Below are 26707 nucleotides of genomic sequence, written 5' to 3'. Positions count from 1 at the left end.
TTAAAAGAAAAGAATTTTTAAAAAACACTTTCTGAATGCATTCAGATATTAAAGGTTTTGTTCATTTCATTTACTTACTATTTAATAAACTAGATGAAAGCTAAGTCAGGAAATATATACTTTTTTTAAAGGTAGACAACCTGACATTTCTTTTCATCTTTCTCTTATACAGGTGTTTGCTTCAGGATGGTAAGTCACCAATCTGTTTATTATTTTTTGCCATCTCCCTCCCACCCCCACTGTTATTTAGTCACAGAGACAGAGCAGTTATCTACTTAGTGCTAATCTATTGCTAATTTCCTGTCCTTGACAGTGAATGAAGAAATATTTGTATTTCTTTCAAGTTACTGGTTGAGATTTTTATTAAGGATGTCTTTTAAAAGTAGCCTATTAAAAACATTACAGCCTTCCTGGTTTTCCGTTAATATTTCTATGAATTTCGAAAGTACCTCTCTTGGGGTGATCCAATTAAACATTTTGATTAGGTATATTTAATACACAGTATGGGGTCTTCCACTTGTTCTGGATGGAAGAATCTCTCCAGTCAACGGTACATATCTTGAATTGCAAAATGAGAAAAGCCCATTATTGCACAAGGAAGTGGTTCCTAGGTTTTTAAAGTTAAAACCCCTTGCTGCCTTTTAGATATTTATTTTAAAATATTTATTTTAAAATACTTTTAAAATATCAATTTTTAAAATATAGTACTCTTAAAGTTAAACGTGGCATGTATTCTCACCTACTGTTTGAGCTGGGAATCACTAGCTAGGTCTCTGTTCCTAACCTCTAAGGGTTCTAACAGGTTCCCACAAGTCAAGTCTCTGCCTTTTGAGATAGTCGCATCCCCTAGAGTTCAGATTGTCTCCTTTTTCGTTGCTATCTGTGAAGGCGTGACATTTTCAGAACCCAGCCCTTCCAGCAATCCTAGCTGTAATCATCTTGGTTTGTGCTGCTTCATTTAGTTGGGGACGTGGAGTGTAGAGCTCTTGGTCACCCTGGGCTCCAAACAGGAGAAGAGCATGTTTCTAAAAAATGCTGATATTCTGGCTCCACAAGAATTTTAGTGTGATGTAGTTAAAGTAATGCAAAATAAAAATGTTTCTACCTTTGCATGTGCTGGTAGCATAATTGAATTTGGAATCAGGAAAAGGAATTTTAAAAAACTATTACGAATAATAGGAGAAATAAATTTACTCATAGGCAATTATAACAATTGCGTGGCAAGTCCAGAGTCAACAGAGAACACTGGAATCTTTTAATCCAATTCTTTATGTTGATCATAACTGGATATTTTTGCTCAGTGATTAAGAATCTTGGAGTGATCATCATTTGAAACCCAGATTGACAGTGTAATTTAGCATTAGCCGGTTGTGAGGGCAATGCAACTGAGCTTTATGGATTCCAAAACACATCATGGAAATTGTTTTCTGAAATAATTCCCACCATCAGTTTATTTTCTCATAACGTGCTTGTCTTTACTGAATGTGGAATTTAGCACACACACAAAAAATACCATTTAAACGAAAGTTTTTGTAAATATAGGTATTACTATGGGTCAACTACACAATCTTTGGCATAGACTATATTTTAAAGTAATCAGCTTTTTTGTGACCATACCTTTTTGAATGTTAGAATCAAGTATGTTGTAAATTCAGACCTTTGATGTTGGACTTCATCTCTCTTGTTTTCTCCTGAAACCAGTACACCGAAGATGAGGCAAGGAAAATAGGGGTGGTTGGCTGGGTGAAGAATACCAGCAAAGGCACTGTGACAGGCCAAGTGCAAGGCCCCGAAGATAAAGTCAATTCCATGTAAGTAATAAGACTAATAACACACTCAGGCAACTTATGAACTTATTTCAATGTTTGGTTGTACAATAAGAATAGAATTGATGGACCAAATTCAGTTTGTAGATTATCACTAAACCAACATGCTTTTAGGCAGACCAGCAAAGAAATTTTCAGAGTTGAGAGTGGAATTTCTACGTCTAGGAATGGATTTCCCGCTTGGGCAGGCCCTCATAAAGAGCAGTAGCATCACTCTCCAATCTGTATGAAATGTGTTCTGTTCAGTCTCCTCTAATATGAGGGAAACATCCAGGGTCAAGTGTTTCTCATCAGAAGTGGTTGTGACAGAAGCATAGTGCTTTAGGATGGTTCTTGAAGTTCTTAAAGAGCCTGCAAGGCAAAAAGTTGCCATTTCCTTTGTATTCTTTAAGTATCTTATTTATCTAATTGTAATTTTATTTTTACTGTCAATGAAAGTGTGTTTGATGAGCTGTATAGTTACCATGATATGAGTCCTTGCAGTGCAAAGGAGATCAGATTCAGTTGTAAGGAAAAAAGTGCCTTGTGTACACAGTGTCATTTTCAAAGACATTATCTTTTCAGCTTCCTAATTGCCACTGCTCTCTGTAGTCTTATTTTTTAAATAAAAATTGCTCCTATTTATTGAGCATTTGCAACATGTTAGGTAATGTGCTAAACACTTTACATGGATTGTCTCATTTAATCTTCACAACATGTCTTACGAGGTAGCTACTCATTAATACCCAATTTACTTTATTATTTGCAATTTATCTTTGTTTTCTTTACTTAATGTTTTCAGATTTCAAGAGCAATACTTTTTTACTTGTTGTAATAAGTGAAGTAATAAAACGTAGAGAGGTATAAAAGCAAAGTTAGTAATCGGCCCCTCCTTTCTACTTCCTTCCCCTTTATGTAACCTGAGCCAGTGGCTTTGTGAATCCTATCCAAAGCTTTCTTTTTCACTTAAAAATACTTAATTGTACGTTTAAAATTAGGGTTTTGCATGCTTTTACTGAAATAGAATACTTCATGCATATTTTTCTGTAACTAGTATTTTTTACTTTATGGATGTTCAACAATCAAGAAATATATAAGTACCAATTCCTTATTTTTTCTAATTTCTTTATGTATAGGTACATATTTGCATTTGTGCATAAACCATACCGCAACCTGAAGAGTGGGGTCCAAAATTCAATTTCATAAAATGTGGGGTAACAGTTAATGGAAAAATTATCTTTTTCAGTAGGATGGTCACAAAATGCACAAATGAGAGGACTGTGAGCAACATTATACAGAACTAATAGTTCAGTGGATGAGAAAATGCCAGATGACTATGATATAGTTTGAGATTGGGGACCACATGGAGGATGCACGCTCATGCCAATCATGTTATACCCTAATCCATGTTGTAGCAAGTTTTTGATTAATTTCCTTAACATAATCATATCATAAATTCTGCCCATTTTTCCTTTCCAACCCCTGCACACCCTTCTTCCCTGCCATGCTGCCAGTCATCTGTGTTAGCAACCTGTGTGTGTTTCCTTCCATGTTTGTCTCCATGTTTGCCTTTACACAACACACACACACACACACACTTGGGTGTACATATATTTGGGGGTTTTGTTCAATGTTTGCTTTTTAAAAATGGGATTGTGGTGTATGCACCTCTCTGCATCTCACTTTTATTTTATTTTATTTTATTTTTTTTTAATATAAATTTATTTATTTATTTATTTTTGGCTGTGTTGGGTCTTCGTTGCTGCGAGCAGGCTTTCGCTAGACCACTTTCACTGTGGCAGGCGGGGGTTACTGTTTGTTGTGGTGCGTGGTCTTCTCATTGCTGTGGCTTCTCTTGCTGTGGAACACGGGTTCTAGGCATGTGTGCTCTGTAGTTGTGGCTCGCGGGCTTAGGTGCTCTGCAACATGTGGGATCTTCCAGACCAGGTCTCGAACCCGTGTCCCCTGCATTGGCAGACGGATTCTTAACCACTGCACCACCAGGGAAGTCCCTGCATTTCATTTTATCATTCAAAAATACATCCAGGAAAATCCCTCCAAGTCAAATGGTGTAACACTAATTCATTCTTTCTAATGGCTGCTTAATATTCTACAGTATAGATGTACCATTATTTATTACCTTATTGCTGGGAACTCATTTTGTTACTTTTTATTTTTTTCCACAATAAGAGCAATGATGCAATAAACATTTTATTGGTGATTTTATTTTTATGAGATAGATTTCTAGGAGTGTGATTTTGTTGGTTGAAGTGTCTTGCATACTTTTAATTTAAAAATATTTGCCTGACTGCTTTTCAGAACAGCTGTAAACAGCTGTTTTCTATTCATCCTGTTGGCAGTTGGTACTGTTGCACTCTCATTTTTCTTTTATCTGATTTGGTGTAGAGTGAGATATTATTTTTTTTTACTGTAGTTTGCATTTCTCTAATTGATAGTTAGTTGGAGCATCTTCATGCTATGTGGATTTGTTCTCATGGATTCCCTTTTCACATCCTTTACCAATTTTCTCACTGCATTGCTTGCCTCTTGCCAATTTTTAACAGCACTTTGTATACTGGTGATGACTACTAACTCATTATCTGTTATCTCTTTTCCAAGTATTCCCCAAATCTATCATTTGCCTATTAGTTTTGTTTATGGTAGCTTTTACAACATAAATTGTTTTTCATTTTTATAAACTTAGATATGGCTATCTTTTCTTTCTGGTTAAAAAACAGATTGTGTGTTGTTTCCTAGCTTTCCTTCTAACTTTTTGATGCTTTATTTATTACATTAGGCATCTACTCCATCTGGAATTTGTTTCTTATTTATAATATGAGATTGGAGACTATTTCCTACCAGATGGATAGGGAGTTGTGCCAGCACCATTTATTAAATAGTCACTCTTTCCCCATTGAATTGAGATATGTTTTTGTCAATATATTAAAATCTCATATAAACTGGATTTTATTTCTGGCTTTTCTGTTCTGGTCCACTGATTGATATATCTATTCCTATACTAATACTCCATATTGATTTAATTACAGTGGCTTTATAGTATATTTTCTTTCATTATTCTTTTTCATTCACTTTTTTGCTTTCTTGGGCATTTATTTTCTCTCTAAACTTTAAGATAATTTTATCTATTTAATTGGAATAATATATTTTTTTAACTTCCCTAATTGTCTTACAAATATGTTTTTTTAAAAAAGAAAACTTTCTTTTTTAAAACAGTTGTAGAGTTACAGAAGAATTGTGACAATAGTACAGAGGGTTTCCGTATACTCCTCACCCTTTCCCCATTAACATTTTACATTAGTATGATACATATGTTACAATTAATGAACCAGTATTGATGTACTGGGTATTAAGTAAAGTCCATAGTTTGTTCAGATTTCCTCAGCTTTTACCTAATGTCTCTTTTCTCTTTTAGGAGCCCATATTTTACTTGCTTTTTAATTGCACATTTTTATGACATAAGAGAATTGTTATTAAATCTTTCCATCTAAGAATATGGATATCTTTTCATTTGTTCAGATTTTAAAAATTATCCTTCAATGTGATTTTCTGGTTATCACCATCTAAGTTTTGTGCTTTTCTTGCAGAGTTTATTCCTAAGTATTTGCCTTAGTCAGTTTGGCTTCAGTAACAAAGCACCGTATAGACTGGGTGGTTTATAAACAACAGAAATTCTCAGAGTTATGGAGGATGGAAGTGCAAGATCAGGGTGCAAGCATGGTCAGGTTCTGGTGAGGGCCCTCTTCTGGGTTGCAGACTGTTGACTTCTCATTGTATTCTCCTATGGCACAAAGAGAGCTAGTTAGCTCTCTGGCCTGTTCTTATAAGGACACTAATCTCATTCATGAGAGTTCTATCCTCATGACCTAATTACCTCTCAAACACCCCACCTCCAAATACCATCACATTGGAGATGAAGTATCAAGCTATAAATTTGGGGAGGACCCAAACATTCATTCCGTAACAATATTTTATTGCTTTTTTTCACAATTATGTATGGAATATTTTTCCATTTTTGTTTCCGGGTATTTATGCTAGAATAAGGAAAGCCTAATGATGTTTGTATATTTATCTTATAGAGTTACCTTATCAAATATTCTCATTAATTGTACTAGATTTGATTGTTGTTTTTTTTGTAAACTATAGTCTATTAGATTTCCTAAGTATACAATTCTGTAGTTAGCCAAAATAGTGTCTCTTTCATCCAGTGTTTATTTCATTTGCTAGACCTCCTCACAGCAATGTTGAATAGTAATAGCCATAGCAAACATTCCTGTCTGGTTTCTGATTTTATTTGAAATGGCTTTATTTTTTCACCATGATGATGAAGAATGATGTTTGCTGTTGATTTTTGGTAAATAAACTTCATTACATTGAATTTCACTCTTGAATTCCATGAATTAAGCTCTAGTTGGTCACAGTGTGTTATTCTCTTGAGTCATTGCTGAATACTGCTTCCCAATGTTTTATTTAGAAATTTTGCATCTGTACTTATACGTGAGATTATGGTTTCCTTTTTTTGGGGGGGGAGGGTTGTTACTGTATCAGGTTTTGGTGTTAAAAGTTCTGCTGGTTCATGGAATGTATTAGGAAGTTTCCCTTTTCATTCATTCTGGAATAATTTAAATAATACTGGGATTACTGTTCTTAGGTTAGCTGAAATAAGTTATGAAATCACTTGGTCCTGGTGCTTTCTTAATGATAGGCCTTTAATCACCTTTCCAATCTGGTCTATTGTAATTGGTGTATTTGGGTTTGCCACTTGTTCCCAGATTCATTTATATTTTGCTAGGAAATTATCCAATTCTTTTTTGAAATTATCTACTTGTCCTAGGGTTTCAAATTTGTGGTTATAGATTTTATAGTTTTTAAAATCTCTTCTGTATCTGTGTTTATATCTCCTTTGAAAATTCCTAATCTTATATAGTTTTTTTTTTTTTTTTTGCGGTACGCGGGCCTCTCCCTGTTGTGGCCTCTCCCGTTGTGGAGCACAGGCTCTGGACGCGTAGGCTCAGCGGCCATGGCTCCCCAGCCGCTCCGCGGCATGTGGGATCTTCCCAGACCGGGGCATGAACCCGCGTCCCCTGCATCGGCAGGTGGACTCTCAACCACTGCGCCACCAGGGAAGCCCCTTATATAGTTTTATTCTCTCCTCATTTTTCCTTAATCAGTCTCGGAAGAAATTTATCTATTTTATTGGTATATCTTAAAAGGCAGCTTTTGGATTTATTGATCATTTCTACTTTTTTGGTTTTCCATTCCTTAATTTCAACTTTTATCTTTATTAATTCCCTCTTTTTTATTTCTTTGCTGCTTGGTCTCTAAGTCTTCAACATGAGTGGTAGTTGCCTTTAATTTTAGCCTTTTTACATTAAAGATGGTAATTTGGCATTTACCCTAAACACATCTTTTGAGTTCTTCCATAGGTTTTGGTAAAAAGTCTTCTTTTCATTGCTTTCTGGAGAGTTTGTATTTTCATGTTTTATTTCCTCTTTGAGCAAATATCCAATGGTATTCTGTGTATGTGTTTTTTAAGCTTCCAGTGGTTATGTTTTTTTAGTCACCTTTTATTACTTATTTCTATTTCTATTTAATGATGATCAGAGAATGGGGCCTAGAAGATCTCTACTTTGAAAAAATTGTTAAACCTTTCTGATGATGTGATTTATTTTGGATAGATCAATTAGGATGGGTGATCCAATTAGGATGCTTTAGGTTGCAAGAAATAGAATATCTGTTAAAAGTAGCTTAATGAAGCGGCTGATTTTTCTCACTTTCCAAAAAACTGGGGCAGGTAGTTCCAGGGTTGGTCCAGTTGCTCCATTATATTAGGGTTCTGGGGTCAGTTTCTCTGGGACCCTCCTGACCTATCTGTTCTGCTTGCCTGCAAGTCCTTCACACCCTCACAGGGTCAATTCAAAGCAGGAAGAATGTGAGACCTTTTCCCTTCTCTTCTAAGAGAGGAAATTCTTAAAAGACCCTGGCAGATTGCTCTACAGGTTCCATTGGACAGAGCAAGGTCACAAGCCTATGCCCTGGCTTCAAGTGATATTAGGGAAGTATCTGGCATTTTTAGCTTTCCTTCTAACAAGTGGGATTTGGCATCAAGAAGGAAGAGAGAGAGAGGAATGGATGTTAGGGAGACACCCAATGATGTTTGCTGTAAAAGAGACCTGAAAGGAACATATGTTCTCTTTCTGAGGCATATGAGATTTCATCTCTCTCTCTCTCTCTCTCTCTCTCTCTCTATCTATCTATCTATCTACCTATCTGTCTTTGAATGTGTTGATTATGTTATTCCATTCCAGTATTTTTTGACAACTAAATCCATTTAATTATGAAAGAGGTGTATTTTGTTTTTGTTTTTCGGGTTTTTTTTGGCCATGCCGCACCACACCCAGCTTGTGGGATTTTAGTTCCCCGACCAGGGACTGAACCCAGACCCTCGGCAGGGAAAGCGTGGAGTCCAAACCACTGGACCGCCAGGGAATTCCCATGAAAGAGGTGTATTGAAGTCTTTCTGTATAACTGTATTTTCATCGTTATCATTGCAGTTTAATTTTTCTTTACATTTCTTGCTATTGTGTTGTTTGATACTACAGATATATGACTTGTGTCATCTTCATAAACAGTGTCTTTTTTCATTACATAGTGTTTGTCTTTATACATTTTAATGATTTTAAATTTAATTTATACCTTGTTACTCCCTCTTTCTTTTAAATTTACATTTCATTGGTATTTCTATGTTTACCTTTATATTTTTATCCACTCTTGATCATTTTAAGGGTGCTTTTAATAAACAACATAGAGCTATGTTTTGTTGTTTAACACATTTTGAAAGTTTTTCTCTTTTAATGTCAGAGTTCACTCTTTTCAAATTTAGTATAATAATTGGTTTGTACACAAACTTGGTTTCTTCATATTTAGTATAATAGTAGTTTGTAACAATTTTATTCTTCTATGTTACTTTACTATTATTACTTTTAGTTTTAATCATCAATACACTTTTTTTATAGTGAACTACAACACATATATAGAAAAATGCATAAGATATTAATGTGCAGGTTGATGAATTAGTATAAAGCAAAGATCTTTCTCCTGCAGTATCACCTTGGATCAAATGTCCATGGATCATATGCATGGGTCTGTTTTTCTGGATTCTCTGTTCTGTTTCATTGGTCTGTTTGTCTATCCTTGCACCACTACCATGCCATGTTAATTATTTTAGCTTTATCATAAGTCCTGGCACCCGGTAGACAAGTTATTCTAACTCTTTGTCAAGGTTGTGTTGGCCATTCCAGTACCTTCCATTACCAAGTAGATTTTAGATCAAGTTGTCAAGTTCCACGAAACAACCTGTTGACTTTTGACTGGGATTGCACTGAATGTAAAGATAAATTTAGGGAGAATTTATGTTATAAATGTGATAAATCTCTCATTTATTTTGTTCTTCTTGAACTCTCTCAATAGTATATTATAATTTTCTGCATAAAAGTCTTGCATATTTCCTCCCGAGGTATTTGATAGTTTTGATGCTATTATAAATGCTATCTTCTTAAGCATTTTTCCTGTTTATTGCTAATATATAGAAAATCAATTGAGTTTTGTGTATTGCCTTATTTCCAGTGACTTTGCTAGACTGACTTGTTGATTCTAATAATTTACATGAAGAATCTTTTGAATTTATTGTTTTGAATATTATCTGAGGATAATGAGAGTTTTATTTTTTCCTTTCCTATTCTTTCACCTTTTATTTCTTTTCCTTGCTTCACTACACTGATTAGGACTTTAAGTATTTAAATATTGTGCAGAGGTAGTAGTAATAATTGGCATCCATGTCTTGTTACTGATCTCAAACTTTCAACATTTTACTTTTAAATAGTATACTTGGTAAAAGTTTTTTTGTAGGTACTATTTATCAGATTATTAAAATTACCTTCTACTTTTAAAATCACAAATGGATACTGCATCCTAACAAATACTTTTTCTATATCAATTAATATGATGATATGATTTTTCTCCTTTATTCTGTTATTGGGACAAATTATATTGATTGATATTCTAATATAATCAGTACTATATTCCTGGAATAAACTCAAATTAGTCATGACTGATTTTCCTTTTTATATATTGCTGGATATTGTTTGCTCACATTTCGTTTAAGATTCTTACATGTATGTTCACATGAGAGATGGGTCTGTAATTTTCCTTTCTTATAATGTCAAAGTTAAGTTATGTTTATCTAGAATTTTTATAATATTGATATTATTCTGTAAATAGTAGAATTCATCACCAATTAATTCTGGGCCTGGAGTTTTCTTTGTCCCAATGTTTTAAATTACAGATTGAATTCCTTTAACACTTATAAGACTTTTCATATTTCCTTTTCCTTTTGTCAATTTTGGTAAGTTGTATTTAAAAAAAATTGTCCATATTTTCTAAATTTCCAATCTATCGGCATAAAATCTTATTATCTTTTTAATATTGCAGTATGAATTGTGCTGTTGACCTTTAATTTCTGACATTAGTTGTCTGGGCTTTTTTGTTTGTTTTTTTTTCTCCCTAGGCCTTTATCAGTCAATATTCTTAGTCTTTCAAAGAATCAACCTCTGCCTTTGTTGATCCTTTCTATATATGATGTTTCCTGTTTCATTAATTTTGTTGTTATAATTTTGCTGCAATTATTTTCTTCCTTCAATTTTCTTAGTTAGTTTGTTGCTCTTTTTTCTAACTTTTTGAGATGGATGCTTAGTGAATTGATTTTTTAGCCTTTCTTTTTAAAATATATAGCATTTTTAAAGCCATTTTAAAAGCCAATTTGCTTTCTAAGCACTGTTTTATCTGTATCTCATAAGTTTTTATATACAGTTTAAAAAATTTTTTCAAGATATATTCTAATTTTCAGTGTAATTTTCTGTTTGACCTATCAATTATGTAGAAATATATTTATTAGTTTCTAAATATATCTAGCTTTTCTAGGTATCTTTTTGTTATTGATTTCTACCTAATTACCTTATAATCAGAGAACATCCTGTATATAATTTCAATCCTTTGAAGTTTGTTGAGACTGTTTTTATGGCCCAGTATATGATCATTTTTATAAAACTTCTCTATGCCTTACAAAGAATGTATATTCTGTAATCATTGGATATAGAGTTCTGTATGTTCATTAAATCAAATTTGCCATATCATATTATCTAAAACCCATACTGGGTTTGTTTTTGACTGCTTGTCCAGTTATGATTGTGGACTTGCTTCTTTTATTCTGGTAGATTTGTCAATTTTTTCTATATATCTTTTGAGTCCATGTTTTTTTTTTTTTTTTTTAATTTTTTTTGTGGTACGCGGGCCTCTCACCGTTGTGGCCTCTCCCGTTGTGGAGCACAGGCTCCGGACACGCAGGCTCAGTGGCCATGGCTCATGGGCCCAGCCACTCTGCGGCATGTGGGATCTTCCCGGACCGGGGCACGAACCCGCGTCCCCTGCATCGGCAGGTGGACTCTCAACCACTGCGCCACCAGGGAAGCCCTTGAGTCCATGTTATTTGATGCATGCAAATTTAGACCTGTTGTAGTCTCCTGGTGACTTAAGCCTTCTATCATTGTAAAGTGTTTCTCTCTATCTTTAATGATGCTTTTTGCCTTAAAGTTACTTTATCTGATATTAATAGAGTTATACAAGCTTAATTTATGAATGTGTTTGAATAATTTCCCGTTGTTTCATTTTCAATGTTTCTTTCTCATTATGTTTTATATGTGTCCATTTTAAACAGCATATAGTTGGTTTTTTTTCTTTATGTAGTCATATAACCTTTGTTTTCAAATTAGACTGTTTAGTTCATTTAAGCTTAATGGAATTACTGGTATATTTAGAATTAAATTTATATCTTACTGTGTTCTTTCCACTTGTTTTATCAGTTCTATGTTTCCTCTTTCTAGCCTTCATTCGGATTGAATATTTTTTATTATTCTTTTTTTCTCTATTAGTTTAAAAGTTGTATATTCTTTTATTCTCTTACTAGTGCTTTTCCTGGAGATACAACATACAACCATAACATATCAAAATTTGATATTAATTTAGGCCTTTATTCTTTTTTCCAACAATGCAAGATCTATAGCACCTTTTAAGGCCATTTATCTCCCTATTTACTTAGATGCTATAGTGGTGTATTTTAATGATCTATTTTAAAGTTCATAAGACATTATTTTTAAAAGTCAGTATTTGGCGGGTTTCCTATAGATTTGCCATTTTTGTTGCTCTTTTCCCTCCTAAATTCTCTGGGCTTCTGTGTAGGAATATTTCCATTCTGCCAAAAGAATGTTCTTTAGTATTTTCTTTAATTTGGGCCTGCTGGTGATGTGTTACCTGAGAACTGTGTTTCAGTTTTTGTCTCTGTGTGTTTTTATTTTACCTTCATTCTTGAAAAATATCTTTGTTGTGAGTAGAATTCTAACATGCCACTTATTTTTTTCAGTTCCTTATGGATACCATGAGAGTGTCTGGCATCCATTGCTTTGTTTGAAGGTGGCTGTTGGTTTTACTCTTTGCTTCTTTAAAGTAACTTAGCTGCATTTAAGACAGCAACGATAGTAAAATTGCCAGTTTATGATTTGCAATAATAAATATAACATTAAGCCTGTCAGGTTTAGGTGATTTTCTCCAGTAATATTTAGTTCTCTGGGTACAGATGCAGAGAAGGCAGGAGGTAGGGTTCATTCCAGAGCTGGTTGTTGCCAGCTACAAAAAGCAGAAGTGATAGAGCAGGGACTTACGGATATTTACAAGGGTGTGAATAGAATGATGAATCCCGGAATCTAGTTTGGACAAGAAGAGAAATGAACTGGGAGGTAATTGACGGGCAGTGAGAAATGATTGCCTTATTCAGTTTTGGATCTAAGCATATGGAACAGCTGTCAGTACTGTTTTGTTGCACAATGCAATCCTAGAATCAGTGGAATCAGTATAAAGGAAGGGATGAAATGGGGGATGTGAAACATCCCTGATGTTGCTTAACCCACTGTGACTGATGATCCAGGGTAGATGGGCTCTTTCAAAAACTGACTTTTTCTGTGTCCAGTGGTTCTATAACTTAATCGGAGCATTGCTAAGTGGAAATTCCTCCAGGCGTTTGAAAGATTACTGAAATTTTGCCCATTTCTATGTTGTCATGATTTTCTTTCTTTCTTTCTTTTTTTTTTTTTACTGCTTTTTACTATGGGATAGTCAAACATATACAGGACAATGAACCAACCCCACGTGTCTATTACCCAGTTTCAAAAACAATATCTGACAATCTTGTTTCACATATTCCTCCAACTTTTCTTTTGTTTTTGTTATTGTTAGACTTCTTGACGCAGATTTCCTGCATCATATTATTCACTGGTAGGTTACCTTGAAAGGTACGAAACAGCCAATGTTGGACAAAATTTTGAGCTATAAAACAGTAATTTCATATTATTCAATCTAATACTTTACTATTTTTCTCTAAAAGAAACTCTATATACTTATCAATCTATTTTTCTAACCCCCACAGAAGATCTACCTCCAAATGTCAAAGTGCATCTCATAACCTATCAGTTATACTTTTCCCTGGAAGCTTGTCTCCCTCCCAGTCTGGGTCTAGACCTGATGAACAGCCTTCATTCTGGTGTTTAGCCTCTTGCCCCTTTCCTGGAGCAGGTTTCTGTTTCCTCAATTACATGTTTTCATTCCCTTGATTTAGTCCCTTATTTTGTTGACACAATTCTCTGTAAGCTTCCCCCAAAAAGGTGCCTGAGAGACAAAAAGTTTCTATCCTTCATCTGCCTGCCTTCATCTGTCCTCATACTTGATTGTTGGAGCTGTAAAATTTTATGCCGAAAATTATCTTCCACTCAGGACTTTGAAGGCATAATTCCATGACTTGCTTTGCTGTTGAGAGATTTGATGTCATTCTCATACAAAGGTTTGGGAGCTATACCTGTTTGTTCCTCTCAGAAAGCTTTTTAGATGTTCAGTTTCTCCCTCTTTTTCTGCATTTTCAAAATCATCTGCCTTCATGCATGTTTTAATTTCACTTTAGATGTTGGGGTCTTGGAGGAGGAGAATTAATGTCTTCCTTTGACAATTTCTTTCTCTCTCTCTTCTTGGCTCTCCTCTTTTGAAATTTCTATGTCACCCTGATTCTCTAATTTTCAACTTTTCTCACCTAGTCCTCAAACTTTATTTTCTGGGAAATTGCCTCAACTTCATCTTCCAACCTTCCTTTAATTTTGTTTGTTTCTGCTGCAATATTTTGATTATTTCTACTTCATAGCACCTTGTTCTTATTCATTTTTTTCCCATATTTCTCTGAGGATAATGTGTTTTTCTTTTTGCTGTTTTCTTCTGCTTTTTGTGTTGTTTTTGTTTCCTCTAAGTTTTTTTTTTTCCTTTCACCCCTCCTTGCCTTTTCTTTTTTTCTGTTTGCTTTGCTTCTCTCTTTCATACCCAGGCTTTCCCTACAATCATATTTTCAGTGACTTACTCATAAATATGAACAGACAGCCAAGAATAAACAGCAATAAACAGACTTTTAAGGAAATTTTCCAACATGTAATAGTAAACTTGTTGGCTTGAGGAATGGTGGTGACTGATGGAGAGCTGGCTTTTTGTTGGGGAAGCTCCAAATGCTAAATCTGTAGGTCTTGTCTTCTGCAGTCCTTGGTGCCTCCAAATCCTGAGTCTACTGTGGGTTCCATAAGGTGAGCTGACTTGCTTCTCATTGTTTTTGCTTCTGCAAGTACTTGGGTTGTAGCATCCTTTGTTTTTCTGTGTAGTTACTCCTCCATCTGCTTTCCTTCTAATTTGTTGAAATCTCTTGTTTATATTATAGTTTTGTATCCAGTAGGAATGTTTTCAGCTGCAGGTTAGTAGAAAACCATACTGAAAATGAATATGACAAATAGGAGTTCATTTTTCTCAGTAACAAGAAGTCTGGAGGTAGATGGTTACTGGCCTTGGTTAAGTAGCTCAGTGATATGAGTGCCAATGTCTCTGTGATTCTCTTGGCCTTTCCCTGATGGCCAAAATAATGAAAAGTGCAGCTGCACATAATATCCACTATTAAGTCAGGAAGAAGGCAGGAAAGGGTAAGGATTGTGTTGCATTTCCTGAACTTCCCAAAACAGATATCTCCTTATGTTTCACTGGCTCCTATAGAGTCATGTAGTTGCTCCTTGCTGCAAAGAAAACTGAGATATCAGTTTGACATATTGATGCCCTGAACAAAATTGGTGTTCTCTTGGCCAGGAAGAAGGGCAGGGGAATGGGTACTAGGTAGTTAATGAATGATGTCTGTTATATATTTCATATTCTGATGCTATCATTTGAATGGGGTTTCAGGTAAAAGGAAATGAACCTGCCATGTTTAATGGCACTGTAAAGATTAAGTGAGAAAATCCATGTGAAGCACTCAGCACAGTGTGTGGAACATAATGAATAATCAATAAACATTCCCTATCATGAGATGACCTAGGGTGTTCCATCTTTGCACATGTTGTTTTAGTGGCAGTTAGACTGTCCAGGTGAATGTGCCACTAGGCTCTTAGATATATGGGGCATCCCTGCAGTGAAACCGGGCTAGAGAAACAAATTTGGTTGTCATCAGTATGTGGATAGTGTTTGAAATCACATACATGGATGAGATTACCCAGGGAGAGCTTTTGTGATGACAAGCAAGCAGGAAGCAGACACCATGAGATTGTAAGTCAAACTCAACAAACATTATGAATTGGGATGTCATTACAAATAAAAATATTTATACTTTAAAGAATGAATTTATTCCTCTAGTATCTACTATGTACAATATACTGTTTAAGGTACTGAATTATCAAAAAAATTAAACTATGGTAAGTTACAGAAATGAGTTGTAAAGTCAGACCAAATGTGGTGCATTTATAGCTCTATAGATATGGACTTTTTTCTTCTAGTTATTAAAAACATTTTTTTTAGGATTCTATGACAATAAGTCATGGAAATTAGAGCTAAATTTCTTTAAAAACATGGATGTGGTTTCTTCCCAAGTTACTGAAATGTGGAATACAACAAGGAACATCATTTAGAGGTAGCCTGGCTATGACTGTAGCAGCCATGCTCTGTTTTTGCTAACAAGCCAGCAGCATCAAAGGACACACTGCAGATGTGTGTATGTTTTCTTCCCCTTTTGTGCTTCATTTTCTCTGAAAAAATAACTGATGGTTTTCTTTTGTAATTTGCAGTATATGATTCCAATTGTAGAGGTAAGTTCTGCCAACATTTTTTGATGTGTAGGAACCATTTTGAATTTATTGTTTTGTTAAGCCTACTTTTATTTTCAAAATGAAACAAAAATATTTTCTATTTCTTGGTAATCATTTTAAATTAATGTATAGAGTTATGACACTGGGAATAAACCATTGGCTATATCTACACACAATATATTTTTCTTAAAGACTAAATGGTAATTTTGTCAAAACAAAACCCCCAGAAAACTAAAAACATTTGTATTTGGAGACAGTGAGCCAAATTCTAAAATTAAAATTCCATCTTGATTACTACATATTTTGAAAACCATATGTCATGTATCTGTACTCTGCACTTCAAAGGATAGTTATTGGACTGGAGTATGTATACAACAGGATGATCAGTTGGTCGCATAGTCTGGAAAACTATGTCATAACAGGAGGAATGCTTGAAGGCGTGGGGGATATTTAGACTGGAGAGAGTACTACTTGAGGGAATCATGATTGTTTACTTCAAGTATTTGAAGGGCTGATACATGGCAAAGGATAAATGTTCTCTTGTTTCAGAAGGCAATATTTTGTTTATAGCAATGGGTGAATTTGCTTATTTCAGTGCCCCCGACAAAGAATTTTCCTGTAAAGGTGTCTAATGTATCTAAAGGAATTTTATAAATAACTGGGAGGGGTCTATATCAGCGGTTGGCATACTGTGGCTTTCTGGCCAGACCTGGCCTACTTCCTGTTTTGTAAATAAAGGTTTATTGGAGCACAGCCATGCCCATTTGTTCCTGTTTTGTCTGCTGTTGCTTTTGAGCTACAATGGCAGAGTATTTGCAACAGAGACTGGATGGGCACAAAATCTAAACTGTTTACTGTCTGGCCTTTTACAGAAAAAATTTTCAGACTTCTGGTGTAGATAACAGTCAAAGGTGTTATAGACTATCTGACTCATTGGATAGTAAGTTAGTATAGGTGACCTCAAAGATCCTGTCCATAAGATTCTATGGCTCTATACAGAGACAATATATATTTACTTAAAATGTGTTCATGGTCTGAGTCAGAAGTAGAATAGATGTATTCACCAACATAGTTGTATTTATCTCTTCCAAAGATAGCATTTGTATGAAATGTGAAATTTTAACAGCATTTTGCTTTACCTATGAAATGCCATTGTTTTAAATTTCCAGCTGTTACAGTAGTGGATTGGAATGAAGTAATGGATTTCATGAATAATTAGGTAGTGTCTTATTCAAAGTTATTTAATATTTGTAAAAATAAGTTTTCTCTGACAGACCATTAGTGGCATGAATTTCTGTTACCAGACTTGTTAGTTTTTCCTAACTTTTTCATCTGAGAATCTCAAAACACTTTGCTAATATTTTTATACCTTATTCATTGAAGTCCTTCATACACAAATAGTGTTATTAAGAAAGTTCCGTTAGATGTTCTATTTGTGTGTATGTATGTGTGTGTGTGTGTGTGTGCATGTATGTTTTCCACTGGATGTTCTATGGAAATAGAGAAGACTTGGACAGTTTTCAGGAGAACAAAAATTCATTGAGGAGATGTAATTTTGGAAAAAAGTTTAGTATAACCTATTTGACGTAAATTACTCTAATGGAAAACTAGAAACTGAAAAATATCTATAGTAGAGTCGGAGATCTAATATCAGGTTTTAGACCTCAAATTCTAAGTCATTCAAAGTGAGAGAGTGGCATGGTCATATATACACTACCAAATGTAAAATAGATAGCTAGTGGGAAGCAGCTGCATAGCACAGGGAGATCAGCTCGGTGCTTTGTGACCACCTAGAGGGGTGGGATAGGGAGGGGGGGAGGGAGGGAGACACAAGAGGGAAGAGATATGGGAACATATATATATGTATAACTGATTCACTTTGTTATAAAGCAGAAACTAACACACCATTGTAAAGCAATTATACTCCAATAAAAAAAAATTCTAAGTCATTTATTTTCTTTTGGAATATAACATCTTTATTAAAAGTACTTAAATGCATGACTTTTGCTTTAAAGTTTACATTTTAAATATTTTAATTTAGTTAATCCTATTTAATAAAGTAAATGCATAATGCAACACATTTTTAAAAAAACTAATGGACTTTATTTTTTAGAGTGGTTTTAGATTTACAGAAAAATTGCGCAGAAAGTACAGAGTTCCCATATATCTGTCCCCAGCTCATTTCCTCTATTATTAATATCTTGCGTGAGTGTGATACATTTGCTGCAGTTGATGAGCCAATATTGATCACTATTATTAACTAAAGCCCATAGTTTACATAGTTTACATTAGGGTTCATACTTCCACTGTCCCCCAAATCCCTTGTGCTCCATCTATTCATCCCTCCCTCCCTCTCCCATAACCCCTGGCAACTACTAATGTTTTTATTGTCTCCATAGTTTTGCCTTTTTCAGGATGTCATATAGCTGGAATCATACAGTATATAGCCTTTTCAGATAGGCTTCCTTCATTTAGAAATACGCCTTCAAGATTCCTCCATGTCTGTCCATGACTTCATAGTTTATTTCTTTTCTGTGTGTGTGTGCGTGTGCGTGTGTGTGAGTGTGTGTGTGTGTGATTTTGGAATTTATTTCAAAAACAGATTTTGGTTAGATGATAATTGTATAGTTTTAGTTTAAAAAGTTACAGGAACTTTTTTTAACATTTCTTTTTTTAAAGACTTTGCTATTTTTAGAACAATTTTAGGTTTATAATAAAATTGAGAGGAAGGCATAGAAATTTTCCTGCGTCCACACATGCATTGCCTCCCCCATTATCAACATCACTCACCAGAGTGGTATATATATATATATTTTTTTTTACCAAGGGTGAACCTACATTGACACATCACAATTGTCCAAAGTCCATAGTGTACCTTGGGGCTCACTCTTGGTGTTGTACATTCTCTGGGTTTTGCTCATTTCTTTTAATTGCTGAGTAATAGTCCATTGTATAGTTATATTGCAGTTGGTTTATCCATTAACCTGTTGAAGAAGGTGCTTCCAAGTTTTATTTTTATTTATTTTAAAGTTAATCTACAATTTTAAAATGTGAACATAAAATATTTTTGAAAATATATCTCATATTTCCAAAAGCTTGAAACTCATTTCAGTCACCTCACTACAAAATAAATATGGTAATTTTTTTTTAGTTTGCAAAAGGTTTACATGGGTGTTCCAAAAATTCAAATGTTACAGAATTGTATGGAGTAAGAGAGGTAACCCCTGCCTGTCCTCCTAATACCACAGTCCTCCACATCTTTTTCCCTATGTGTATAAAAACGTGTATATATGTTAAAAAATTCATATAGCATAATATGGTATCTTTCATTGTAAAAAAAAACCCAACTATATATACCCATATAATTACATTTATCTCTATCATTTATAAAGATGGGATGATGCTGCACATATTGTTCTGAAACTTAAAAAAATTCCACAGTACTATGTATTGTCAATATATTTTCATGGCAGTAAATGTTCTTTTAAATCACTGCAGAGTATTCCATTGTATAGATAAATCATAATTTATTTAATCACTCATCTATTATTGGCCATTCAGGTCATTGCAGCTTTTTGCTATTATGAATCTCGTTACATGAGCATTCTTGTACATATGAATATGTATATATTTTTCATTTATTCCACACTTATTTATTTGGAACCTATTCTGTGTGCCAGGCACAGTCCAGTGCTGGGATTCAGCAGTGAGCCAGAGATGATGTTCAATTTCTTGTGTGGGGCTTCCCACAAAAAACACTAAATAAACTGGATATTTTCAGATAGTGGTAAATGCCATGAAGGGAGTGGTGGTTTTTTTACTTTAGATGGACTGGTCAGGGAAGAGCTTTCCAGGGAGGTGACATCTGAGCTGAGGGCTGCTTGGTGAAAAAGAGGCTGCCAGTGCCCTGAATCTGGGTGGAGGGAACAGCATGCAGGGTGGAGAGCAGGCAATAAGAGTGCGTGTGTGCAGGGAACCTAAAAACAACTAACTGAAATCAGTCCACTTTTTATTACCATCATGTGCCACAATTCAGACCAATAAAATACTGCTCCCTGCTGCCGCCTCCACCACGACTCTGACATTAAGTGTTTGCTTTGCCCAGTATTTTTGAAGTGTTGATTCCTGGACATGAGTTAAAGGCTATGTGCATTTTAAATTTAAACTTGGTGATTCACTTTTAATTATAAAATCTATGAAGTATTTTTCAAATAAATGCTGAGTAAAATAAGGACTCATGGATGAAGTTTTGTTCTCCTTTGTAATTTGTAAGCAAGCAATTGGACTGATTTAGATAATTCAAGTGAATCAAGTCAATTATAAAAAAATTAAGAAATGGGGCTTGCCTGTTGGCGCAGTTGTTGACAGTCTGCCTGCCGATGCAGGGGACACGGGTTCATGCCCCGGTCCGGGGGGATCCCACGTGCTGCGGAGCGGTTGGGCCTGTGAGCCATGGCCGCTGGGCCTGCGTGTCCAGAGCCTGTGCTCCGCAACGGGAGAGGCCTGCGTACCGCAAAAAAAAAAAAAAAAAAAAAAAAAAATTAAGAAATGGAAATTAAATAACCCACAACCTGCTGCTTAAAATCAAATATGGATAATATTTCAATGCATAATAGAACTATTTCTGCCTCTCTCTTTTGCTGGGGTGATAACATCAAGCTCCTTGTGATTTTAAAAAATACTTAAAAATCAGGAAATTGTAGAGCTGACAGGCTCATCAAAGGTCACCTAATATTTTAACCCCCATAAGGCTCTAATGGAGCAAGCATCTCATCCAATCATGTAAAGCGGCATACTGAGTGGGTGGCGGGACTCAATTGCAGAACTGGGCCTCAAAAACAGTCATGAATTAGCCCCCTTATTGGATTAAATAGTTATAATAACCTATCATGATAATTTTTTCATTCGGTGAATATTTATTAGGTGTCTTTCTGCATCCCTTCGCTAGATGCTGGGGGTACAAAGATGATTAAAGGTATTGTGAAAAGTCCAAACAGTCTAAGTGAGGGAAAAGGAAACAGGTGAATTCAGCATAGGATGGGAGGAACAAGGGTGGAGGCTGGGAATGGAGAGTTGGGCTGCACAGTGGAAGGTGCTCCCTCCTGCTTTGGGGAGCAGGCCAGGCCTTGCCTCTCTTTCTGGGCTCTTCTGCTGCTCTCCCTCTCATGGGCCTTTCAGTCCCCTCGCCACACCGTGCACTTCCTCTCTGAGGACTCTTGCGGAAGCTCTCCCCTCTGCCTGCTTTATCTGCAGTCCTCTTCCAACTCACCTGTTATCCCCTCTCACCATATGCTCCGCTTCTTCAAGTCACTTAGCACAGCTGTGTTGAAGAATTACTTGCTTATTATCTCCCACCTCCATCCCCAGAGATTGCTATCAGCTGTAAACAAGGGTATAAAGCGAGTGGCTCAAAAGAGGGGGGGGGGGTTTGTTCTTCTCAGATGTAAAGGAGCCTGGAGGTCAGTGGATGTTGCGCTTGGCCAGCGTCAGGATCTCAACGTCAGGACCTGGGTCTGTGGGATTTACTTGTTCTTTCCTTCGTGGTTGTAAAAGGACTGCTCCAAGTTCCAACATTGCGACTACACTCAGAGCTGGAGGAAGGAATGGCTCTGGGTCTGTTCCCTTTTATCTGGGAAGCAAACTTTCCCACAAGCCTGCAGCACACTTCCATGTATATGCCATTGGCCATCTCTAGCTGAATCAGCATTCCCGGCCACTGGTAAGGAAGGTGAGTGTTTTGTGTTCTTTTATGAGATGGTCAGCCACCTAACTGAGGTAACCTCACTGAAGCTCAGGAAAAAAAAGCTTACTATGCTCACAGGTCCTAGAGACAGAAGGCATGGCATGGCATGCCGGGTCAAGGGGACAACACCAGGGGAGTCAGGATGGAGTGAGGGGAAGGGTTAGGCCAGAGCCTTTGTTGGGGTGTCTGTGGGGAAGGTAAGGCAAGGCAGGGCAGGTGAACAGTTTAGGATTGGCTAGTAGGAATTATTCTGGAGGGCTTTGGACTATAGGGGTGGTCCCCAGTTGCCTGGAATCTGGCCCTGGGAAATTTAAAGGAGAGGACAGTTGCCTCCTGGGATGCAGGGCCCCATGAAGGAGGTAGGGCTCTGGATTTGTTAGTTTGCATATTAAAGGCAGGCTCAGGGCTGAGCTCTTTGCTGTCTCTAAGGATTGACAAGTGCCCAGGAAGGGCAGTCTCTCTCCAGCTAGAAAGGCTTTTTAAGATGTCAAAACCTCATAATATATAGAAAATAAAAATATGTATTATACAGTGAGGAGGGTAATGGTGGTGGGTTCACTGCTCAACAATGCCTACCACACATCTCAAGACTCCTGAAGGGAAGGGGTTGTCCTGTTTGTCCTTGAATTGCCCAATTGAGGCTGGGAAGGAGGTTTGGGGTCAAACTGTGAAAAGCCTTGCGTGTCATGTTAGTTGGTCTTGTCTTCTGTCAGTGTTGGGGAGTCATTGAAAAGTTTTAGGCCAGGAGTAGCACAGGATTTTGGGGGTTAGGATGTTAACTTGGTAGCGTGGGCTAAGAACTGGAGGAAGAGAGCTTGGAATCAGGGAGACTAATTAACAATGCCATACTGTGGTTTGATAAAGTAGAGGGAAAATAATACAAGGAATTCAGAAAATCTAATTTTGAGGTCACCATCTAGAACAGTGATTCTCAAAGTATGACTCTGGACCAGTAGCATCAGCATTACTGGCAACTTGTTAGAAATGCAAATTCTTGGGCCCCTACAGAATCAGAAGCCCTGGGGGTGAGTCCAGCAATCTGTGTTTTAACAAGACTTCCAGGTGACTCTGAAGTACCTAAAGCTTAAGAACCACTAACTAGAATAATAGGCTTGGGGGTGGAAGAGAGCTAGGTGAGTCACTGATCCAAAGAAACCTATCTGCATATTAGAATCACCTGGGGAGCTTTTTCATGGCAACTAGGTTGGGCCCCCTAGTAGAACAACTAAATCGCAATCTCTGGGGTTGGGACCCAGGCATCAATTTCTTTCTATTGCTCCCAGATGCTTCCAATGTGCAATCAGGGCTGAGAACCACTGATCTTATTTAACCCTCATTGATGAGACAGCTCAGAGCTGGAAGGTGAGTTGCTCAAGTTCATAGAGCAAGTTCAGGTAAGAATCCATTTTTTAAGTTTCTCCTTGATGCTTTAGACACTATCCCAACTTTTAAATAATTTGCTTTAAGACAATGGCTTCTAGATCATCCACAGTAACAAATATTACTGCCAAACTTTTAGAAGAAACATAGGTTACAGCATTATTAAAAACTCAGTTCTTTAGTTAACAATATTTCACACTTCAGAAAGTTATCCTTTTTATAAAGATTTCATAAAAATAGATATTTTCACCATAAGCAAAAAAGAGTATAGATAAGATATGGGTAAATAGTGCTCTGTTATTTGTATTTGTGTGTGTTAAGTAATAACACTTTCTTCCAACTCTAGGTGGAGCTCTTTGGTTTATACATACATATATTGTTTTATTTATAATTTTGAGAGTCTTAGTTTTAAAAAAGGAGGTATTTGAGATTTTTTTAATTTAAAAGTTTATAAGACATTCGCAACATTGCTCTGCTTTCCTTTTCTTCTTGTTTTAGAGTCATAGATCTAAAAACTCATTTTTATTTCACTGCTTGACCAAAGAATACAAATCCAGGCCTCAGAGAGTCATTTTCAAAACCATCTTAAATCTGTATTGTTTTCCCATAGTCGTTAACGAATGGAGCATGTTTCCTAGAGCTTTTGTTTTTTATAAGTCTCAGTGTTGAAATAGAATTTCTGTAAGATGGGCTTCCTTTTCTGAATAATGTCAGTAGGAAAAAATCTGGTGGATAACATAGCTGTTGCTATAGTAATTTCTTCAACTATATTTACCCCATTGTGTACAAAGGAATGTTAACAGCTACCTTCCTGTAACATAAATGAAACATTTTGCTGCCACTTCTTTTGCTCTTTCCTCTTTGCTATCTCAGTATTCTCCCTTCTACTGGGAGTGCACTTGAAGCAAAGTTCCTAGAATATGCCTCATGTTAGTTTTAGGTGATGTGAGCCAGTGGTTGTTGTTCCCGGACCAGCAGCATCACCATTGGCATCACCTGGAAGTTGGTTAGACATGCAGATTCTGGGGTCCCACCCCAGGCCTACTGAGTGAGAAACCCTGGGGGTGGGGTCCCACAAGTGTTGAACCACTGGTATATGCTATTTTGAAAGGAGAGAAATCCTATAGTCACTGGCGCCTACATAAAAAAAAAAAAAAACCAAAAAACTCCTGTGCCATAATCTATGCCCATTTTGGGGTTGCTCAAGGCTCTTAAAATCATCTAGGGACTTTGTTAAGAGGCAGAATTCTCATGCAGTAAGTTTGAGGTGGAGCCTGATACTCTGCATTTCTAACCCAAGCTCCCAAGTGATGTAGGTTTTGCTTATCCATGGAGCACATCTGCAGTATGGAGGATATTGACCAGACACATAGCACGTGTTAAGACCATACTCATACCCACATATCAAAGTTACCTATGATTTCTGAGTATATATTTTTGGTTTAGTATATCTAAGGTCAATGAGTTTTTCCTTTTCAATCACAGTGGAAAGAGACAATTTCTGGAATATAGTGCTCATTTGTCTATAAAGTGACTCACCCTTATTAAGTGCTACAAGAGGGTTTGTTTGCCAGGTACTGTCTCTGAGGCCCTCTACTGTATCAGAAGCAGGCACACTTGAGGAGTGCGGTATTTTTTAATTGAGAAACTTATTCATGGCATGATGAAGCTAGAAAGAAAGTCCTGAAGTTAGGTGATGTTTTCAGACAAAAAGAAGTGGTTCACAAATGTTTGGAATCGTTCATTTATGTTTTTTTTTTATTGACGTGTAGTTGAATTACAGTGTTGTATTACTGCTGTACAGCAAAGTAACTCAGTTATACATATATATACATTCTTTTTCATAGTCTTTTCCATTATGGTTTATCACAAGATATTGAATATAGTTTCCTGTGCTGTACAGTAGGACGTCGTTTTTTATCCATTCTGCATATACCAGTTTGCATCTGCTAATCCCAAACTCCCAATCTAACCCCTCTCACACCCCTCACCCACTTGGCAACCAATTCTCTTCTCTATGTCCCTGTGGAATCATTGAGTGCTCCATATTTATTTAGCACCTGCCATGTGAAGCATTGTGCTAGGCACTTTGGGAAATTAAAAAAAAAGTCCTTAACACTGAGATTATAATCTACTCAAGGAAACAAAACCTATGCCTGTGAAAGTTAATTACCAGTATAGAGAGCATGCTGTCCAATGGTAAAGAAGTGTGGGAGAACCTCAGGAGACCAAAAGATAGTTATTGGCTGAGGAGGTTAAAACTATGGAGTCTGATTTGAACTTTGGGGTGGGTAGAATTTAGATATTCAGAGCAGAGTGAAGGAGAGGACTCCATAAAAGACAGGGTGGTAGGGCCAGGATGCAACTTCCAGAAGTGAACCACATGGGAATACAGGAATAGTTCAGACTACATGGAGTTTAGACTTTCTTTCTGGGAGAGATTTTAAAAGTGAGCTGGAGCCAGATTAGTTAGGATTTAACTGCCAGGTTTATGAGTTTAGACTTAACCCCTTGTGCAGCAAGGAGACATTGAAGACTTTGAGGGGTGTGTGTGTGTGTGTGTGTGTGTGTGTGTGTGTGTGTGTGTGTGAGTGAGTGAGTGAGAGAGAGAGAGAGAGAGAGAGAGAATGACCCAATCATAACGATGATTTAGGAAGAGTCATTAATGGAATGTGCCGGGTTAATTGAGATGACAGACTGGAGGCAGAAATTCTTGTTGGAAGGCCATTGCCTTGGGTGCCCTTGGCAGTATGCATGAGAGAACAATGCAGAAAATAAGAGATTTGGCAAAGGGGCAATATAAACTGAAAATATCAACGGATTAAAGAGAAGGTAAGATAATTTGCTCAATATAAATGGAAACTAAGGGCTTTGCGACTATGTTTATTCTTTTGAAGTGCCCCTTAGGACAAACAGCCTTACTTTCCAACTAACAATCCTGGAGACACCGTATAGACAAATTGGGTTAAATGGTTTTGCCTTTTTAATGGTTTGAAATTTATATATTTCACTCACATCTTTTTGGGTTTTTATCTCCCTATATGGTCCTCTGCCTTATTTTCTGCAATCAAGAATATGTTTTGAATACCGCTAGTCATCACAAATTCCAAAGCTGGAGTAGCATTGTTAGATAGTACTATCAAAATAATCATCCTATAACTTGAGATCTAGAAAGGACCTGAGAAGTTATCTAGAATCATACACATGTACAAACTCTATCTCTCACATACTCTTACACTTCAGAGACAACAAAAGTTTTCTAGGACTTGAGGCAGAAGGAAACTACACTTAAAGGCAATGCCAGGTATCACCATGCCCTATACATGATAAGATGGTTCGGAGCTGTGTCACATCTGATCACCAGTGCCTCAGGCAAGAGAGGAGGGTTGGTACCAGGAGAGCACTCTGAACAAAAGCGTTTCCCTCCTACTCTGCCCCATGGGAAAGCTGATGCACCTTGGATGCTGGATGAAGAAATCTTCTGGCAGGATATCCGGGTGGCT

General features: G+C 36.4%; 1 protein-coding gene across 1 annotated transcript in view; it reads left to right on the top strand.

Annotated features, from left to right (window-relative positions):
- The window catches only part of ACYP2 (acylphosphatase 2), a 175302-nt gene that overhangs the window by 14412 nt on the left and 134183 nt on the right, over positions 1–26707 (top strand). Inside the window, exons 2-3 of the mRNA XM_060169621.1 lie at positions 173–189; positions 1702–1811. Of these exons, the coding sequence (XP_060025604.1) occupies positions 173–189; positions 1702–1811 (127 nt within the window). The remainder of the gene's footprint in view (positions 1–172; positions 190–1701; positions 1812–26707) is intronic.

This window comes from Lagenorhynchus albirostris, chromosome 13 (genome assembly GCF_949774975.1).
Source record: "Lagenorhynchus albirostris chromosome 13, mLagAlb1.1, whole genome shotgun sequence".
Taxonomy (NCBI): Eukaryota; Metazoa; Chordata; class Mammalia; order Artiodactyla; family Delphinidae; genus Lagenorhynchus; species Lagenorhynchus albirostris.
The sequence above is the reverse complement of the archived record's forward strand: the minus strand, read 5'-3'. Positions and strand labels throughout refer to the sequence as shown.